An 18,869-nucleotide genomic window follows, 5' to 3' on the forward strand; every position below is an offset into this window, starting at 1 on the left:
TGCAAACAATAGTATATGCTACAGTTGTGCTTTTTTATGGTAAATCACTAGATTATTACTTCGTTTTGGTTACCTTCAAAATTACGTATTTAACGATATAATGTTTGCATGTAATTAACAATAAATTTATAATAAACAAAATAAACGTGGCTTTATTTAGGTGATTTGAGTAGAATAGTTGCACCTCTTGCGAGACTCATATAGATTAAACGTTATATGAGGTGGGATAGACAGGTCCTTGCTAAGCTTTGGCTAACTGCCACTTCGACATTAACTTCTGAGCGTGCTCTATTCAGAATTCCACCTGTTTCTGAGATATTGAGATTTCTGACATGATACCCCTTGCACGTTCGAATACTGTAGCTTACAAAAGATTGGTCAGAGATTTTAAATATGTATTCAACATTTGATAATACAATTTTTACAGTATGAGTCATATGGAAAAATTTGACATGTGTCCAACATACATTGAGCAACGTACCTCACACAAAAATGTCAAAATATGCATTGTAGTATATTTAAATAAATAAAGTTGTCCTCTACTTCCAGTCTCGCAGTCGTCTTAATAATATTTTAGTTTTATGGCTTCCTGCATCTCTAACGTGCCATTAAACTTCTATATGTCCCTCTGTTACAGTTTTCTCCTAACGGATTGTTGTTTTCCCTGGATTTTCATTAACTTGCAATTTCGTGTTACTTATTAATAACTTAACGACGGTTCCAGCTGACCCACCTTCGTAATCAGCAACTGCCTGAAGATGAACGCGAATAATCTGAAACAGTTCGTTTCAGTTTATTCGTTAGTTGAGAATTTATTCCAAGTGCTCGGCACGGGAGTTGTTCCGTGAAGCAGGCGCACGGCGTTAACAATAACCGCGACGTCACTCGACGTCGGTCAATAATACGACGCCCATATAGTTTGAAGCGTCTCTCTGTGCTCTCTCTCTGTCGCTCTCACGTTCGACTGCGGTAAAACAAAGAGGACACCAGACCATAACAATCGACGGTGTCCCACCAACACCCCGTCATCAAACGACGGCTGAAAACTACTACGATCGTCATGGTGGCTACTTAGTTGCGCGAATTGGACTATCACGGTACAGTCGCAATGAGAGTTCTGAGATAAATCTTGATCCGAGTACGAAATCGCATCAAAATCCGTGATGTTAAAATAGTTTCGGTTTTTTTCTTTTATACGGAGACGGTGAGGAAATTGCGACGATGAGACGGAACGTGAAGATCATGCTCGCCTTCACGGTGGTGTGGATATTTGTAATCATTTATTATCTTCCAAGAGTATCCGACGATGGAGACAAGGTATTGATTGAGTCATAAATTGAAGCAGGTTGAAACATTTTTATTACTTTAATATAACATTTTTGGGACATGTTTAGGTTTTGCGTCTCGACAATAAAGCGAAAGTTAGTAATTCGCAGGTGATCGGTCTGGACAGTACCCCATTAAAGCTACCTTTTCCAAAATGCAGGAAGAGCTTCAGTAGTTGTTCCACGAAGTTTGTTGTTCTCGTCACTACATATTATTTTTCGTCTCTCAATAACCTCAATAGTCGAAAATTAAGCAACAGGGGCATTCTAATAGCTAGCTCACCAATACTATCACCTCCTACAGTCGGTTAGATCCGAAGGGAATCTTAAACTGCATAGTCCAATTAAAGAATTGAAGGACTCAAAAATTCATAAAGATCTTTTGATTTATAAATGTTTATTTTCATTAATTTATGAAATTTCTCAAATGATTCGGCATAGGCGAAAACTCCCACATAGGACAAAATCTGTTCATTTTGCAAAAATATTCGATCATCGTCAGATCTCTAGAAAACTTACGCAGGGAAGGCACATTTTCCCTTAATTTTTCACCCTTACAACGCTACTTAGGCCTGTATCTATATTGAACAATCAGAGTAATGAAGCTGTCTCTAAGTTACATCAATCTACTTGTAAGGATAGAATCATCTAGTTGATAACTTAAATCGCTTCTTTCAGGGTCCAGCATCATCATTTCTGTTTTTGCTAATATTTCCGAAACTCAAAGAGATAGAAGAAGATAATTATAGATTTGTTAAAATTTTTATGAAAAAAAACCTCTGCATGCTAATCTAAAAATATCATCTCGGCAATGCTTAAAATCTCGTTTCCGCGATAACCCAAAGTGACTTAAGTCAAAAAACTTTGTGAATATTAAAAGAGGAAAACATGTTTCTTGAAAATTAGTTTTTAGCTAAAATATCTCGACGCATCTTTTAGGCAAAATTCATGTAGAGGTGAAATTCTGCAACGCGTTAACATGAAGCACCCTGTACTTACGCCTACAACTTTTTTTTGAAGAAACACCTAAACCCAATTGCATCTTTTAAGTCTGAATAAAAAGTAACGTGGCTAAACATACAAAATTCTATTGAAGAAATAAAATAGTTAAAAAAAAAAAAATATATATATATATATATATATATATATCTATTTTCTGGTTCTAATATTCAGTGCTAAGCTGAAGTGCCTTATGAACTACCTGAATCCTGTACTATCTCAGCAAATAATGAATCCTGTTATACCTTTATCTCTTGATACATCAAACTGCGCTAAGGACGTCCATTTTTTCACTGAAGTAGAACAAAAATAAAGAACCGATAACCATCTTCAGCATCGCAAGAGGCTCTTCATTTGAAATAATAAATTTAATTAAGAGAACTAACGGTTTGCCATGTTCTTTGTGTGTACAAGTAATATAGCAATTGCAAAAGAGATGAGAACTAAAATTAGCCTAGATTTTAGTCAGTTGTGAAGCACTAAAATTCACACCGCTTTGTCACTTGGATTCCCACTGAGGTTGTTATGACCGAAGATTACAAGTAAATATTGTTAATTAAGCCTAACGGACGCATTTTTTGGAAATCGAAAATCAAATTTCTCAAAAATCATTTCGATTGAAATCTTCCGGAAAATGAGGAGGAGGTTGGTAAATGTAATTGAACGTAAAGATGAATATAAAAAAATTCATCAAAATGTTTATTTTCTCACAAAAACTCCTACGTAATTTTTCCTGCGTAGGTATGTTGCATTTCCTATGTTCATATGAAGTATTATATGCGTTCACTCTCGTTTCCTTTCTATTGTTAGTAAGGTAATCAACTTACAACACTTGACGGTTTGTGCTTATCTTCATAATTATTTAAATTATGCAACGTGTGTAGTTACAAGTATTTTGTTGCTATATTTGACTTATCTGAGCATCACAAACATTTTCCCATAATGATCAGGTGATGTCCATTTATTTGAAGAATTTTACATTGAACCTTAATAATCACTTGACCTATAAGATAAGTATTTTAGAAATGACATCTCTAATATCTGCAGTTTTTTTTAAATTCATAATTATACTTACATTCCAAATGGCCATTGGCTACTTATGATTGCCCAGTAAGTGACATTGTTACTTTCATTTTTACCGTTTGTCCATCCTAGCGATACAAATAATATAATGTGAAGGTCGACCGTGTTGTGACATTAATAAACTCTATACTATGGGGGTTTTGATGAACAATCTAAAAATTGTCTAAAATGATTAAGTGGACAATTCTTCTTTTCGGCAAAGAGAAAAATTCGTAGAGAAATATTTAGTGAGAGCAGAGTTATCGACAAGGGAATTTGTCTTTCTCGACAGAGATCAAACCGAGAGAACGAATGGTCAATTCAAGAAGATGGTTCAATCATCGGTCAAATCCAGAAGGAAATCTCAGAGACAAAAATTAAGGGAGAATCGAAGAATTTAGGGAGACAAAATTTCGCAGAGAGATACGAGGACCGTGCTAAAAGTACCTGCCCCGATATATAGATTTTTTTTGTTAAAAATTTACCAACATTACAAAGACCTAATCGTAAAAAGCTTGGTTTTTTATTTTTGTTTATTTTGGACTCGTTTTTAGTGAACCCTTTTAGAGGTGTGATTCAATATTTTCATTTGAAAGGTCTTAGTCCATCTAACATTAAAGCGTTGTTAGATTCTACTGTGGAAAATCTGATCCTTCGTTAATAACTGTAAATTATTGTGTGGCAGAGTTTAATCGCGGTCCTATCAACTACCAAGCCGAACTCTGCCGTGGTCGACCCAATGACACTCCGGATCCGACCACCCGAGAAATTTTGGTGAAAATTCTCAAAATTGTACTGGAAAATGGGCATACCAAAAGTGCTGGACATTTTACCCAAACACTGGATATGAAAAAGCTCTGCACTGACGGACAAAAACAGCGCTGTAAGGATATCTTAAGAGAGTGTTTGGCAAAGTTTCGCAGCAATAATGGCGAGTTTTTGTGTCGATTCACAACCACGGATGAGACATAGGTCCAATTATTTTACACTTGAGGCGAAAGGACCGTCAAAACAATGGACGCAAAAGGGGAGAATCCGGACCAAAGGAGTCAAAAACCGTTCCATCTGCAGGAAAGATGATGACGTCAGTTTCTTTTTTTTTTTAATAAACGTTGGATTATTTTTATTGGCCATCTCTCTAAAGGAAAAACAATGAATGTAAAGTATTATACGAATTTATTGCAGCGTTTGAGCGAAGAAATGCGGAAAATCGACCGCATTTGGCGAAAAAGAAAGTCTTCTTCCATGAACACAACGCACCAGTCCGCAGTTCCGTCATCGCGATGGTCAAAATCAATCATTCGGTTTCGAACTTTTCCCTCGCCAATCGTCCTCGCCAGATTTAGCCCCCTCAGATTATTTTCTATTTCCAAACTTGAAAAAATGGCTCGATGGAAAGAGACTTGCGAATAATGAAGAGGCGAAGTCCGAGGTTGATGTCTATTTTGAAACATTCGAAGTTTCTTACTATAAATAAGGTATAGAAGCTATAGAATATCTCTAGGAAAAGTGTGTCAATCTCAAAGGAAATTATGTTGACAAATAATGTAATAGTTTCCATATATTTTTTTCTCTAAGTGTTAAGGTCTTGTACTTCTAGGATTGTTTTTATATTCAGTAAGAGAGAAAATTGCGGTAACAAAGATTCAGCTAAACAAGGAGATCGACTTAGAGAAAGCAAAACAAAACCGTGTGAGATACCAGGTGGTTGTTATTAAAATATATAGAGTGACAGTTTTACAGATATAAATTCTGTTGCGATGAAAAACCATCGTGAAAAATTTAAAGAGGTGGGTTGACTCCGGAAGATAGAAATTGAGAAAGAGAAGAATTTGTATTATTTTCGACAGTTGAATATTGATAGCGAAAGTTTCAAAGTGAAACATATCAGAAGAGAAAAGATTTCACTGAAGGAAAAAAAAAACAGCTCAGGTTTAATAATTGGTCCATGGTGGCATTATTCCTTTTCAAGTAGACTTTTGGAGTTCACGATTTATCATCGACTGCAAACGTTTTCAATTTGAAGTCCATCTAACTAAATTCGCTCACAGCTTCATACTCTCTCGAAGTTAGAAGACATAAGAAGCAAATTTAAATTTAGTGCACCGTACAACTTATACAATAAAACTACCACCACACCTTAAAACTACAGAAAAATACTATAATAGTTCGGTAATCAATTTTGCAACAGCTTCACCTATACAGAGTAAATTGCATCTTTCACCATCCACTCGCGACCTATAGATTGCCAGTCTACACGATATTCTTTTAATGAAGAACTAAAGTAAGACCGATCGACACTCAAACAGTCACTATTTAGATTGTTCGGCCTATCGGTCTTTGGATATCGCGTAAACGGCAAGAGACAAAATTCTCAATGATTAAGCCTTTAAAGAGCTGTTTGATTTAGGTAAAAAGGAAACGGTCGTTTTGGGCAATGCGTCGCTATTGCATATCTCAAAAATGGTTTGTTTCGGTTAGGAAATTTCAAATGCCATAACTATAGTTCAAGGAATTAAATAAAGAACAGCGCAATCAAATCAATCAGTTTATTGTTACCGCTACAATAGGTTTACAATGGGTTTTTTTGTTAAGCAAATCACATTTTCATAAAATCTTCACGAATTCATACGGATTAGGAAAGTTGGGGATGATTTTCTTTTCTAAAATTCAATCACTAACAGGAAAATAAATTGTTGCATTTGCGCAAATGAGGTTCCCTATTAGTTTCTGCAGCCTCTGCAGATTCTTTCTCAAATTTGGAAGAAGTAAATCACGCCTTCTTTCTGCCGAGGAAGCTAATGGAGTATAGAAAGGCGCTTAAAAAACGAACAACAAACTAATTGGAAACAAATAAAACTCAGAGGAACTCGTCACAAGACTACACTACTGTTGGAGGTTAGTTCAGTAGGTATCTACGAGGAGAAACATAGCAATAAAACCAATCATCCTGAAAATTACAGTTTTTCTGCCTTGTAGGTCTGAATTAGGTTACCGAGGTCTTTTGAAGCGTTTTTTAAGGTTTCGTTTAAAAAAAATTGGAAACTTTTTAGAGGAAACTGGGCACTGTGTCACGCGAACAAATGTCATGAAGGAGCGAAGAGTTCATCTTTAACGGTGCAGTTGGTCTTGGAACTCTGCATCCTCAACAAGGTTGCCGAATCTTCCTGAAGAATACCTTTAAACACGTTGCAGTAAAAAGACAAGAGAAACCCTCCGAATCCTTACAGTATTTCATCGGATAATCCAGGGGGCAGTTTTCTTCAAATCTGGATTAACATGCACCCCATTGCTATGGACTTTTTTCAGGAGACGAAAATTGGCTTCAATTCCTTGTTATGCGGTCTCCTCTCTCTGTTTCACAATACCAAGTCGTACAGCGACTTGTTTTAATGGGGAACTACAAAAACGATCGAAAACAATTCGCCATGACCAAACTCGTCAAATTCTCAAGGACTTTTTACTGAAGACATCCTGAAATTATATTAAATGCTTGAACACACCTTTCATATGCTTGAATGCTTTTAGAACACGTACCTTTAAATTTTGCAAAGAAATGTAGGCATGTACCATTTTTCTGCCTTGTTGAGTTTCAATTATAGACGATTGATAATTTTATATCAAGTCTGACCATAAAAATGTATCAACGCAGTTACCGAAATTTCGATTTTGGTTTATAGATACTGAACTCGTCATTAAGAACCAGGAAGTAGGTACTTAAGACCATTTTCTCATCGTAAGAAAATTGTTTCTTATTACCCACTCTCAAACACTTCCAAGGGAAATTACAGATAATTATAGTTTAGGTACTGATTATGTAAAGGCGCAGGTCTTTTTTTTTTAATTCGTATTCATCAGTTACAAATTTCGCAGCTCTAAAAGAGAGTGCTGCCATGAAGCGGGACAATTCTGCTTTGGTGCTAATGGTTCAAGTTAATGCAAACTAGGAAATAGGTGGACAAATGAGTCGATGTAGTGGTCAAAGCGGTCTCTTACTTATAAGTGTTTATTCGTGTGATTACCAACCGTAGACCCGTAAACTTTCTAGTGCACAGAAGGCGAAAGCTGATCTGATAAACATTTTACTTGATAATAATAATTAACTTAAGTTTAGCGCTTTTTGCCAGTGAAATTATTAAGCTTTAAAATTATAAGGAACTGCTCGTTTTTTCGACGATTGGTGTCTCGTTTCCTACACCGGATTTCGACTAAATCTAATTTGCCCGATTAACATTATCATAGACGACTTAACACGTTCCTGTATTAGAAAAACAATGATGTTTCATGGTAAAACAATCAGAGCGCGTCTAATAAATATTTATGCAAAGCCGTTCTGCTGTATAAAAAAAAACAGTACGCATTTTTCAAGTTCGGCTATTAACAGTAACTACGACAAATGATGGTTATTGAACCGCATTATCGTAAATCACCTTATCACATACCCCAATTTCAATTCCGATTTCTCTTGAACCTGACTTGTATGCAGATCACTTAAAAATGGTAACCAGATACGCCACTGAATCGTTTATTGAGCCAATAAATTCGGAATTACCATCTGAATACAAGCGCCATCAAACCAGACATTCTTTTTATTAATCTTTACAAATGCGAAGCCCAATTTGGTAAAAGTGTCACCATTAATCAGAGTGTTATTTGCGGTGTCTTTAGCAGGTGGCAATAAGAGTCCTTTCGGTTGATACCATTTTAAGCATTATTTAATAGTATTTAATTTTGAAGGCGTCAAATCATTATTAAGTAATGTTAAATATTACTTAAGTCATTTTTTGGTGCATTAAGTAGCTTGCGACTAAATTTACGGTTCGCAACAATTAAAAAAAAATCATCCTGTATGTAGGCACGTATACGATGATATTCAGTGGGATGTTCTTCCAGAGAATCTGCCGATGTGCATTCTCGACCTTCCCCTACTTTAGGAGAAAGCGGCAGTATGAGTGGAAAGCTCTAGAGCTTAAGGAGGAGAATTTTGGATAAAGAAAAGGGACTTTTTGAGCGGATAAATGAGTTACTGAGAGCTGAGTTGAGTAAAATGGCTGACTTTGAAATACTCTCTTATCATTATTTTATAAAACTGCGATAACGATGTCTAAAATTTTTAAGGAATACGCACACCAATTTGGAAATTTTACAGCATAAAATTATTCATATATTCACCTTGCGGTAATTTGATCATCTCATTAACTGTCTTCCTTGCAAGAATGAATCATTAGTTAGGTATATCCCGAGCTTGAAACTAAATCGTTCACAAAACCTTGACCATGACAGACCTGTTAGTGAAACAATTTTATCGCCTCATTATTAGACCATAATTAAACTTTCTTCTGGTACCGACTACTTAAAGCGGTAGTACAGAGCGGACCACTTTCATACGTAAAATCCGTCAAAGTTTAATATAGAAATTAATGAAGTAAGTAAAAGGAGATCATCCTTTTACTTACATTCCATCCTCCACGTCTGCCATTAACATTTTAAGCATTTATGATGCAACCTGAATAATAAAGAAATGCCTGTGTTGGTTGGCCTGGTAGCTTGAAGGTCGCGAAGTAGGTTTTTAATGCTGAAATGATATTGAGGAGAATGTCGGTCACCCAGAACGGCACTTCGGAGATTGCGATATTTGCGCTCAATGGGGGAAGGTACATGCGAAGTGTCCGGAAAGGACATTAATGTATTTTGGACGAGGATTCCAGAGATTAAAATAATAAAAAAATTCTTATAAACGTATCCCAAAAATTGTTTATTAAAAGAGCTAGAATTCCTTGAAGGGGGAACTTTGGAGATGTTTTTTTAGCAGTATTTTCGAAATTTGCCCTAAAGTTATGAAGGGCAGCATATACTGTAGTGAGTTGCAATGGGGAAAACTTTGTTGTATTTTTAAATTTGCAGAATTTAGTCAGTAGCGTCACGCATGGGAGTTCTGTTACAGAAATGTTGCCGTAACTATTTTGTTTGTAACATCTTAATTTTTAAAATCAAATTACTGAATCGCAAATAGTTTAAAGTAAAAAAGGTGGTTTTAATTGGTCTCCTCGGGACAGTCCGTCTTCCAGAAAAATGAGTCTTTGTGAACCGATGTATGGATATGGAAATCTATGAAAAAAAAATTATGAGGTCATTGAGATGAACGCAGACCAGTTTCAAAATTTTTTTGTATATAACTGATAAAGCCTTAATAATACTAGTATCGCTATTGCCGACTAATAAAAAATATCTCTATTACAAGGATGTCTACTGTGTTTATTAAGATGCATTTAGATGTCGATGTGATCGTGCATCGGTTTATAAACAACTCCTTTTTGTCAAAAACAATTTATCTCAACGTCACGAAATAATAGGATCTTTTTTAGTTAATACGAAATTGATTTCAAAAAATTAAAAATGTCACGAATAGAGAAGTTAAGGCAACATTTGCTTAGGAGACCTCCTATACGTGACGCTCCTGACTAAAGTATGGAAATTTATTTAGAAAAACAAAATTTTCCTATTTCAACGTATTACAGTATACCGAATTTCATGAATTTTGACGTAAACCGTTTCGAAAATATACAAAAGAAAAATCTCCACAGTTCTCCCTTCAAAGGATTGTCGCTTCATTAAGAAGCAATTTTTTGAATATGTTTATAAGAATTTTTTTTATTATTCTAATATCTGGAATCGCCACCCAAAATATTTCAATGATATTTCTGCCCACCCTGTAGGCTGGGTGACATGCTGAAAGGCGATTACCAAAAACGCTTCGAAAGTTTTCTTCATAAAAAATATCTCCGAATTGCGCCCTTGAAGATTTTCCACAAAACGCTAATGAAATATGCGCAAAATTAGTAATTAACTGTATACTATGGAGATACAAAAAGTTTTTCTTTAAAAAAAATTATCTGACGCAATTATTCTCATTATTTATCATTTCGCCATTAATATTTTTAGAAAAAAATTATATAACTGTATGCAAGTGATAATGTCGAATTGAGCAATTGCCCACATTACCGTTTTAAAATTACACATCCTTAATATCATCTTACTGCAGTCGGCGCATATCCTGAAATATGCGAATCGTTATCGTGAAAGTACAAAATTATTTCGCCGTTTTATCGTTATTTAATATTGCACACAATTAAAACGGCCATGTTTTACTTTTGGCCTTAATTTACTGTAACTTCCCGATTTTAATTAAATTTTCTATGAATTAGTAATTACACCATTAATGCAAATGCATATTACCAAGAAAGTATCCGCTTAGAACAATCATCTTAAGACAGATTTGCCGATATGAAAGGTTACTAAAAATTATGCAACAAGGCCTATTATTGCGAATTACCCCTTCGGTATCAAAGCATCTAATGGATACTCGCGTCACGATTCTTTCTCAACGCATTATACTATCCAGGACGTCGATAAATAACTTTCGCCATTCCGAAATGTAATGGTACCACTCAGATGGTGCATTCCTTTCACTATATATATGCGCAACCACCCTGATGCTCTTCGGACGTATAGTCTTTGTATTGGTTTTTTATAACAATAAACTGTCATAAGTTACGTAAAAACCTTCCATCATTAGGAGTAAGTACGAGTAAGCGAAAATGGATTTGCGGAAATGAAAGTAAAAACCATTTCAATCAGATCATCATAAATAGAGCTTATGTAGGGTGATATTACGTGATTGAATCAATGTAATGCTCGAAAAGCGAAATCATTCTTATGAGGTAATTTCAAGCCAAAATGTGGCGATCATAACACAGTCACAGCATGGCATTGTCGACAAAAATGAAATCGGTCCTTAACAGTAGATCGAAAAATATTTCGTTTTGGCCTTTTTGAAATCTCTTTCGATTTTGAGATGTCAGCTTTGGCTTCGAAATTATGAGGGTGAGATTGGACTTCAGACGCGTAGAATACGTTCGCTACTGCGCATCGAGGAACATAACTGCACTTACCTTGGTAAACTTACTTTCGTTTTCAGACGAGATTTCGAAAATGATAAGATTTTTTTTGCATATTCCATTCTTAAAAACGCTCAATTTTCAGACTGAAAATCGAGCTCTGAGACTGAAAGATGAATTCCTTCCCATAGAAAACTTAAGCCCCTCTTTTCCGGCATTCAATAACAATCATGATGAACTTCCACCTGACTCAGGGTTCCCTCTGGCTCTACAGAATATTGAAACTACCGATGGAAGGTACGTACCTCAGTTTTTCGCTTTTACATGATGTAAAATAATGTGGGGAAATTTTCTTGCTCGTAAATTATGCGGTGCCAATAGAGACAATAATTTGCTTTTCTATTATTAGTGGGATAGTACTAATTAGCGAGTAAATACCTATTGAAAAAATTAATTTTTTTAACAGTTTATGTGCAGAGAGGATAGAATGGCGCCATCTTAGCAATATTATTAGTTTTGGCAATTTCCTTTTTCTCTCCAGGATATCGTGGAAATACTTCGACGAAACTAATTACATTTCACGAGGAGGGCTACGAGAAGGAGAAGATCCCTATACTAGAAACAGATTTAATCAACAGGCTAGTGATACTTTACCGAGCAATAGAGATATTCCTGACACTAGAGATCCTGCGTAAGTATCAACATTGGAAAATAACCCTCCCTTTTACATTTGATCATAAAAATCTGATAATATCTCAACGGATCCCATCACAAGACTCTCATCAACAACTTTAGCTTTCGTTAACCAGTTCTTGTTCTTTGCATTGACCATAGACAAACATTACAATGTTAAGAATGCCTCTTGATCCGGGTTAAGTAGAGCTTTCTTTCGATTTTCGTCTGTACGAAACATGAATATTCATTAAAAGATTCTTCTCTTAACAGTTGCAAAAAAAGAGAGTGGAAGACACAAGTGCCGGCCACCAGCGTGATTATCACATTCCACAATGAAGCCCGATCTACATTACTCCGAACTGTTGTAAGGTACCATCAGCTCTTTTTTGTTTGTCCAAGATATGGGCGATACCAACATAACATCGCAGGTGACAATAAAAATTTCTTTTCCTCGAGGTGTCTGAAGCAACTCCTGCAAGGCCAGCTATGAAAATTTGACCTTATTATAAGTGCTTTTGCATAATTGTTAGAAATTGAACACAAAAATAATAATTACAGTCTGCTGAAATTTAAAATATACGATTTTGTAACGTCGGGTTCCCACGGTATGTGTAAGCAGAGACGCGGTAGATATTTAGCCCGTTTTAGCAAAGGCCGTCGGAACCCGTCTTTGTGACATCGGTCTGAGCTAATTACTGATTCATTACGCATCTGTTCTCCTATAAAGAAGAATTAGTCAAGAAGTTACATAATTAATCTAAGATAAAAGACATGTAAATATATGTCTGTTAATATGAGTTAACTGCTTTCAGTGTCCTCAACAGAAGCCCAGAACACCTGATTCACGAAATTATATTGGTAGACGATTTTAGCGACAACCGTAAGTATATGTTCAGAGCCGTGTTAGTACGATTTCTATACTTTTTACCGTTTCAGTCTTAAATCTCTATATAGAATATATGTAATGTACAGAACGTTCCAACTACATCCGGCTGAACACCCCTTTACTTGAGTCAACTTTAAAAATGTTGCCAAAAACATTATTCGATATAAAACAGAAGAGCTAAGGCATAAAATTTATATTTTTTGATGGAACACTCTGTATATTATTATTTTATTAGATACATTTCTTAACCCAATTAATGATAAATGACAGCGGCGGACGGTGAAGAACTCGCCAAAATCCAAAAAGTAAAAGTTATCCGAAACGACAAAAGAGAAGGTCTTATGCGGTCTAGAGTCAAAGGGGCAGACGCAGCTAGAGCTACCGTGCTCACCTTTTTGGACAGCCATTGCGAATGTAACGAGAAATGGCTCGAACCTTTACTGGAACGAGTTGCAGAGGTGAGACAATTAAGAAATAATGTTAATAAATAATTTATATATCTGCCGGTTGTTAAACAATCCTTGCAAATTCCCACTTTCAATGACAAAACACCAATGCTGAAACTTGTTGCCAACAATTGCGTTGTGCGGAATAATAAGTCCATAAAATATCAAATTAATGGAACTACATAAGCGTCACTTATAAGTTATTTACAGAATAATATACCTCAGATCCAATTAATTAGCAGGCAAGTGCCAGTAGGTCTCTAATGAATAATTTTCTAATTGAAGCCTCGGAGTATTATATATAACTTGAAAATATTAGTTATAGGGGAAAATAAAGATATTACCTAAGTGCTTCATTTGCTAGGATCCAACGAGGGTGGTCAGTCCAGTTATCGATGTAATTAGCATGGATAATTTCCAATATATCGGAGCGTCAGCTGATTTGAGGGGCGGTTTTGATTGGACGATGGTATTTAAGTGGGAATTTCTGAGCTTTTCCCAAAGAGAAGCTAGACGACATGATCCCACAAAAGTAGGTTTTAGAACAATGTAATAAGGTAGAATATCAGATAAATAAGGCAAAATTACATTTTACATAAAGTTATTAAACTCCCGAAAACCCTTCTTATACTTAAGAGACAACGTTTTAAGGAAATCAAAACCCCAATGATCGCGGGAGGACTCTTCGTAATAGACAAGGCTTATTTCGATAAACTAGGCAAGTACGACATGCAAATGGATATTTGGGGTGCTGAAAACTTCGAGATCTCCTTCAGAGTGTGGCAATGTGGGGGTAGTTTGGAGATTATCCCTTGCAGCCGGGTACAACTTGCTGTTATAAAAGGAAAACTAAGTTTTAATCTCATTTTTGAATAGGTGGGACACGTGTTCAGGAAAAAGCACCCCTACACTTTCCCTGGTGGGAGTGGAATTGTATTCGCAAAGAACACTAGAAGAACTGCTGAAGTGTGGATGGATGAATACAAGAATTTCTATTATTCTGCTGTGCCACTGGCCAGAAATGTGCCATTCGGAGAGTAAGTTTGATGTAGCTTTAGATTGATTAAATCTCAAATATATAATTTCTTATACAGCATAAGCGAGCGCGCAAATCTGCGGAAAAAACTGGAATGCAAATCATTTAAATGGTATCTGGATAACATTTATCCAGAACTGACCATACCGCCCACCATCCCGAGACCTGGAGAAATAAGACAGGGGACATTTTGCCTGGACACTTTAGGTCATGTCCTCGATGGTACAGTGGGTATTTATCAGTGCCATCATACTGCAGGTAACTTAACATAAATCATAAAGTAATCATTGCATATCAGAACGTCCTATTATTGATAGAACCATAGATTCCTTATGTAAACATTTTAAGGTTTAACCTAATGAAGCTATACCCAAAAGTTGAGCTTTAACTTAAAAATTTTTACTTGACAACCCTAATTTATAGAGACTTTCACTCGTAAGTACTTTTATCACATGACACAATCATTTAAAATTCGGTTTAAAATTCTCCAATATAATTAACATAAAAAATCTATGTAGAAACTTCGGAATTTACTAAGAATGTACTATATTAATTGAAAAAAGAAGGGTGAAGATTCGTTCATTAACTCGTCTATTCAATTAATGAAGTATTTAAACTTAAGGAATCTTATTCCTTTAAAGGTAAGCTAATCTTTTTGATAAATTAATTAAAATTGATTACACAATATATCTTCAGCGAAAAAGAAAATATTTGTAATGTAAATGTTATATATGTTATTATTGACCCAAAAACCAATCACATGATATGAAAAGCTCTTCGGCAAAATATTAGCAAAACTCTGAAACTTTCTTGACAATGGTGAATAAAAATTTTTTGCTAAGCAAAAGCGACAATCGGTACTAGAGCACCATCCGCCGGAAAACGCTCAGAACTAAATTCATTTGGATATTAGGAAATTAGGTTTAATCTGAATTTTAAAGGAATCTGTGGTGCTGTTATCGACTATTAACGATGGAACACTCCGTATATATTCCAACCAGGTAATCAAGACTGGACCCTCACCAACGACGGCCTTCTGAAGCACCAAGACCTCTGCCTCACTTTAGGGAGTACTACTAAAGGTTCTCAGCCGCTGATGCGGATTTGCGAAGGACTGCAAGCTCAAACTTGGCAAATAATTAACCCTGGTGGCTTGATCAGGCATATTAGATATCCACTTTGTTTAGACACTCGGTATAATGATGTGCGCGGCGTTACGGTGGAGAAATGTAATAGTGCATTTGAGAGTCAGAAATGGAGGTTGGGTACGATTTCTTAGGCTGAAGAAAAAATACACAAACAGGGTGTAGATATTTTTCAATGAATGAGTAAAGGAATAAATACGACGATTTCAATGAGCCACTTACCACAAATGCGAATAACAATGTAAGCAACTACGTATACAGGGTATTAATGTTATTGAAGAAGAATAGTCAATAAATCTACTAGGAGCAATAATTGAAAATTGTCTGAGAAAAATAATAAAGTATACAACTTTTGCTTAAGAAATAAAATTAAAGTAATGACGAATCAATTGAGTGGCTCATGGAAATAAAACAGTAAGTACAGATTAATTTATTTATGGAAACGTTACCATAGTAAGTTAAGTGAGATTTTGAATTTTAAATTAAGGCTGCTATTATTGCTGTCTGTGATTATTTATATTTCCTATTTTCTTCCTTTTCCCATGTCTTCGCAGTTTGTGAAGCCCTATTGCTAGTAGTTAAAAAAAAACCTTGGTAGGCAATACTATCGTAGCTTGACGTTTAGGCCTAATTCATAAATTACTCATTCCTTCATATTTTAATTTCTGTCGAATTCTTCCTGCGCCTTGAATATAGATATAATTTCTACGTCGCCAAAGAGGCAACGCATTTCTTTAAGGTTTTGAAAGCCTTCGGATAAGTTCTCAGTTTCTTTCTTTTTAAGACGGCATAAAAATTTTCGTTGTGTCATCATTTTGCCCTATATAAAGAATGTAGGTATTTTACAGGTTGTTCCAATTAAATACCATGTGACTCTAGTAAAGTAAATTGGAAAACAGTTACAATGTTTTAGCGCTTTGGTGTCACATTTACAGGTTGGTCAATATTTTTGGGATATTAACGAACACGTCTTATGCCAAATAAGAAAGAATTCTAAAATACCTTTATTTAATGTTTCTTAGCTTTTAAACCAAAAATGTAGACGTTCTATACGAATTTGAATCTTTAGATTTTGTTCCTCGAAATATAAAAAAAAGCAATGATATAGTGCTTCTAAGTCTCAGTACCTATTCCAAGACTGTATTTAAAAACAGCAAGTTGATGGCGGCGCCCCTGTTGTTATGCAGGAACGCCTTTCCATACAAAGATCATAAATTCGACTCAATGCACAGCCCTTATTGTTTCGGAAATAGTAATATAGCGCCACATGGAATTTGGGACACTCTGCGTGTATAACCATAGAGATATATAATAATTGTTGAATAATGCTTTAATGATACTCTCAATTTGTATACATGCATTATCCAAAACTATTAGCATTCAGGTTAATCTAATAGATTAGATTTTATTTCAGTAGAGCCAGGGTAGAAGCAATTACTCATGTATGATGGGGTTTTGTTGAAGTGTTCCAAAAAAATAGGTCAATTCGCTTCTCACTGCATCACTGTTGATTTACATATATTCGATGATCCCCACGACAGCCAGAAGTTACTGGCTACGTATCGAAATTTGTCATTTCCGGGCTTAATTTTTGTCCATCTTGTGGTACAGGGACAGAAAAATATTTTTTGAAAACACACCGAACTTAAAGCTAAAAAAGATAATCTTGGTCGATGATGAACGAATGAAGCACTTGTTCTCGAGAAAATCGCATTTTTTCTCATGGTTTTATGTAATAGATATTAATAATTACGTATAAAGACTGGATGAAGCATAATTTTTTAACAGTTTTAAGCCCCTTTTCTTGGAAGTGGAGCATTAATTCATGGCAGCTAAAATCGAAAAAGTGAAGTATAAGGCATATCTGACAACAAAATGCCGTTGCAGAGATGCTAATATATGGCAGCCTTCTGATACAAAAAATTGCCTCACTTTCCGTAGAATGCGACTAATATATTCTATATCCAAATCTTATAAACAACCATTCAGTTTCTTAATAGTATTTTATATCATTTTGTTGGTTTAAACTAATAGAACTAAATATTTAATAACTATATATTCCCCGTTTGTGGTCTGCCAATGTTGGATATTATAAATATGACATAAAAACCACGTTGTCATTGATCAAGAATGACTATCTTTTTTAACATAAAGTATAGTGTGTCATACACAAAAATATGTTTGTGCATTTATCGCGTTTTAAGAAAGTTTGTAAGATGAAAAAGTATAGAAACTTATCAAGTTATTTTAGTGTATTCTATATAAGCCAGTGAGATTGCCCTCATATTCTGGGACACCCTGTATAGTCCTATGTAAAAAATTTGTATACATAACAGGTATCTCCAAAAGGGGTTCAGTCCTATTAACTTTTTCATTTTTGGATGGAGTGAAATGATTTTTTGAAACTATACATGTGTCATACGACTGCATTAAGTAAATTACTCAACGGTATTGTAGAATTTCTGCTTTCAAGAGGAAATGCTATCAATACTTCAATCAGATAAAAATTACAAAATATAATAGGGGTGAATCGCTTCTCAGAGGCACCTAATATATCAAAATATAACACATCTCAATTTTATCATTTATAGTTCGCATTAAATTTGTACAAGAAAGCAATGGAGAATATGCGGGTAGGTAATAATATATGACGAAATAGGACGTTTCATGAAAATAGGTACTTGCATTTTATAGTTTTCCTTACAGGAATATTACCTACAGATCATAAATACTTACCCTAAAATACTCAAAATCTCTTCACCTTGTATATACAAATACCCAAAAACTGCTAAACCCATGTTTATATCAAAGCCTATAATGGGACATAGGCTAATTTGCCTAATTGAAGCTGAAGAAAATTATATAGGAGCAGATAGAGGCCAGTCTAGTTATTAAATTATTTCTAAATAGGTACAACTATAATCATCTTTGAGTTAAAAACTTTCAAACGTGCAAAAAATAATGTATAAAACAGTAATAAATTGTTCAATATTAGCTGTAGTTACTACTTGCTACAGATATGTATTGACTCTCTTATTGGGGTTCCACATATTGTGATAGCTCCATCCTTATTTTGTATTGTACATAATCTTGTAGATATTAAATGACAGAGAGGTTATATATATATAGAAATTACACAGGGTAGGGATACTACCTAAAATACCCAAGTATGTATAACTCTAGAGCACAAAAAATACACGTGTTCACACGATATTTGACAAATATTGCGCAATATGTGTTACTTGTTGAATACTTTAAGTTGTGAGTTTGTAATAAAATTTTTATTTAAAAAACTCATTTCTATTCCCACCTTTATCTGTAAGCATTGTTTCAATTACACAGGGTAATCCGATAAAAAAAAGGCAAATCCACTAATCAAAGATTCTTTCGGCATAAA

General features: G+C 34.9%; 1 protein-coding gene across 1 annotated transcript; it reads left to right on the forward strand.

The window, feature by feature from the left end:
• The first annotated feature begins 1,017 nt into the window (after positions 1-1,017).
• Pgant2 (polypeptide N-acetylgalactosaminyltransferase 2) lies at positions 1,018-18,811 on the forward strand. Its single transcript, XM_066285378.1, has 11 exons — positions 1,018-1,317; positions 11,430-11,581; positions 11,826-11,975; positions 12,230-12,328; positions 12,772-12,839; positions 13,116-13,303; positions 13,656-13,823; positions 13,943-14,113; positions 14,168-14,328; positions 14,386-14,585; positions 15,329-18,811. Exons 1-11 carry the CDS (start codon positions 1,222-1,224, stop codon positions 15,604-15,606), a joined length of 1,731 nt encoding a protein of 576 aa, XP_066141475.1. The 5' UTR covers positions 1,018-1,221; the 3' UTR covers positions 15,607-18,811.
• Positions 18,812-18,869: the final 58 nt, after the last annotated feature.

Source organism: Euwallacea fornicatus, chromosome 8, assembly GCF_040115645.1.
Source record: "Euwallacea fornicatus isolate EFF26 chromosome 8, ASM4011564v1, whole genome shotgun sequence".
Classification (NCBI taxonomy): Eukaryota; Metazoa; Arthropoda; class Insecta; order Coleoptera; family Curculionidae; genus Euwallacea; species Euwallacea fornicatus.

Bases quoted from the DNA above. Each gene is read 5' to 3' on its own strand.
- Pgant2 (XM_066285378.1), top strand. From the start codon at position 1,222: ATGAGACGGAACGTGAAGATCATGCTCGCCTTCACGGTGGTGTGGATA. The intron at 12,329-12,771 runs GTACCATCAGCT...AACTGCTTTCAG, and splicing joins TTACTCCGAACTGTTGTAAG to TGTCCTCAACAGAAGCCCAG. The intron at 14,586-15,328 runs GTAACTTAACAT...TATTCCAACCAG, and splicing joins TCAGTGCCATCATACTGCAG to GTAATCAAGACTGGACCCTC.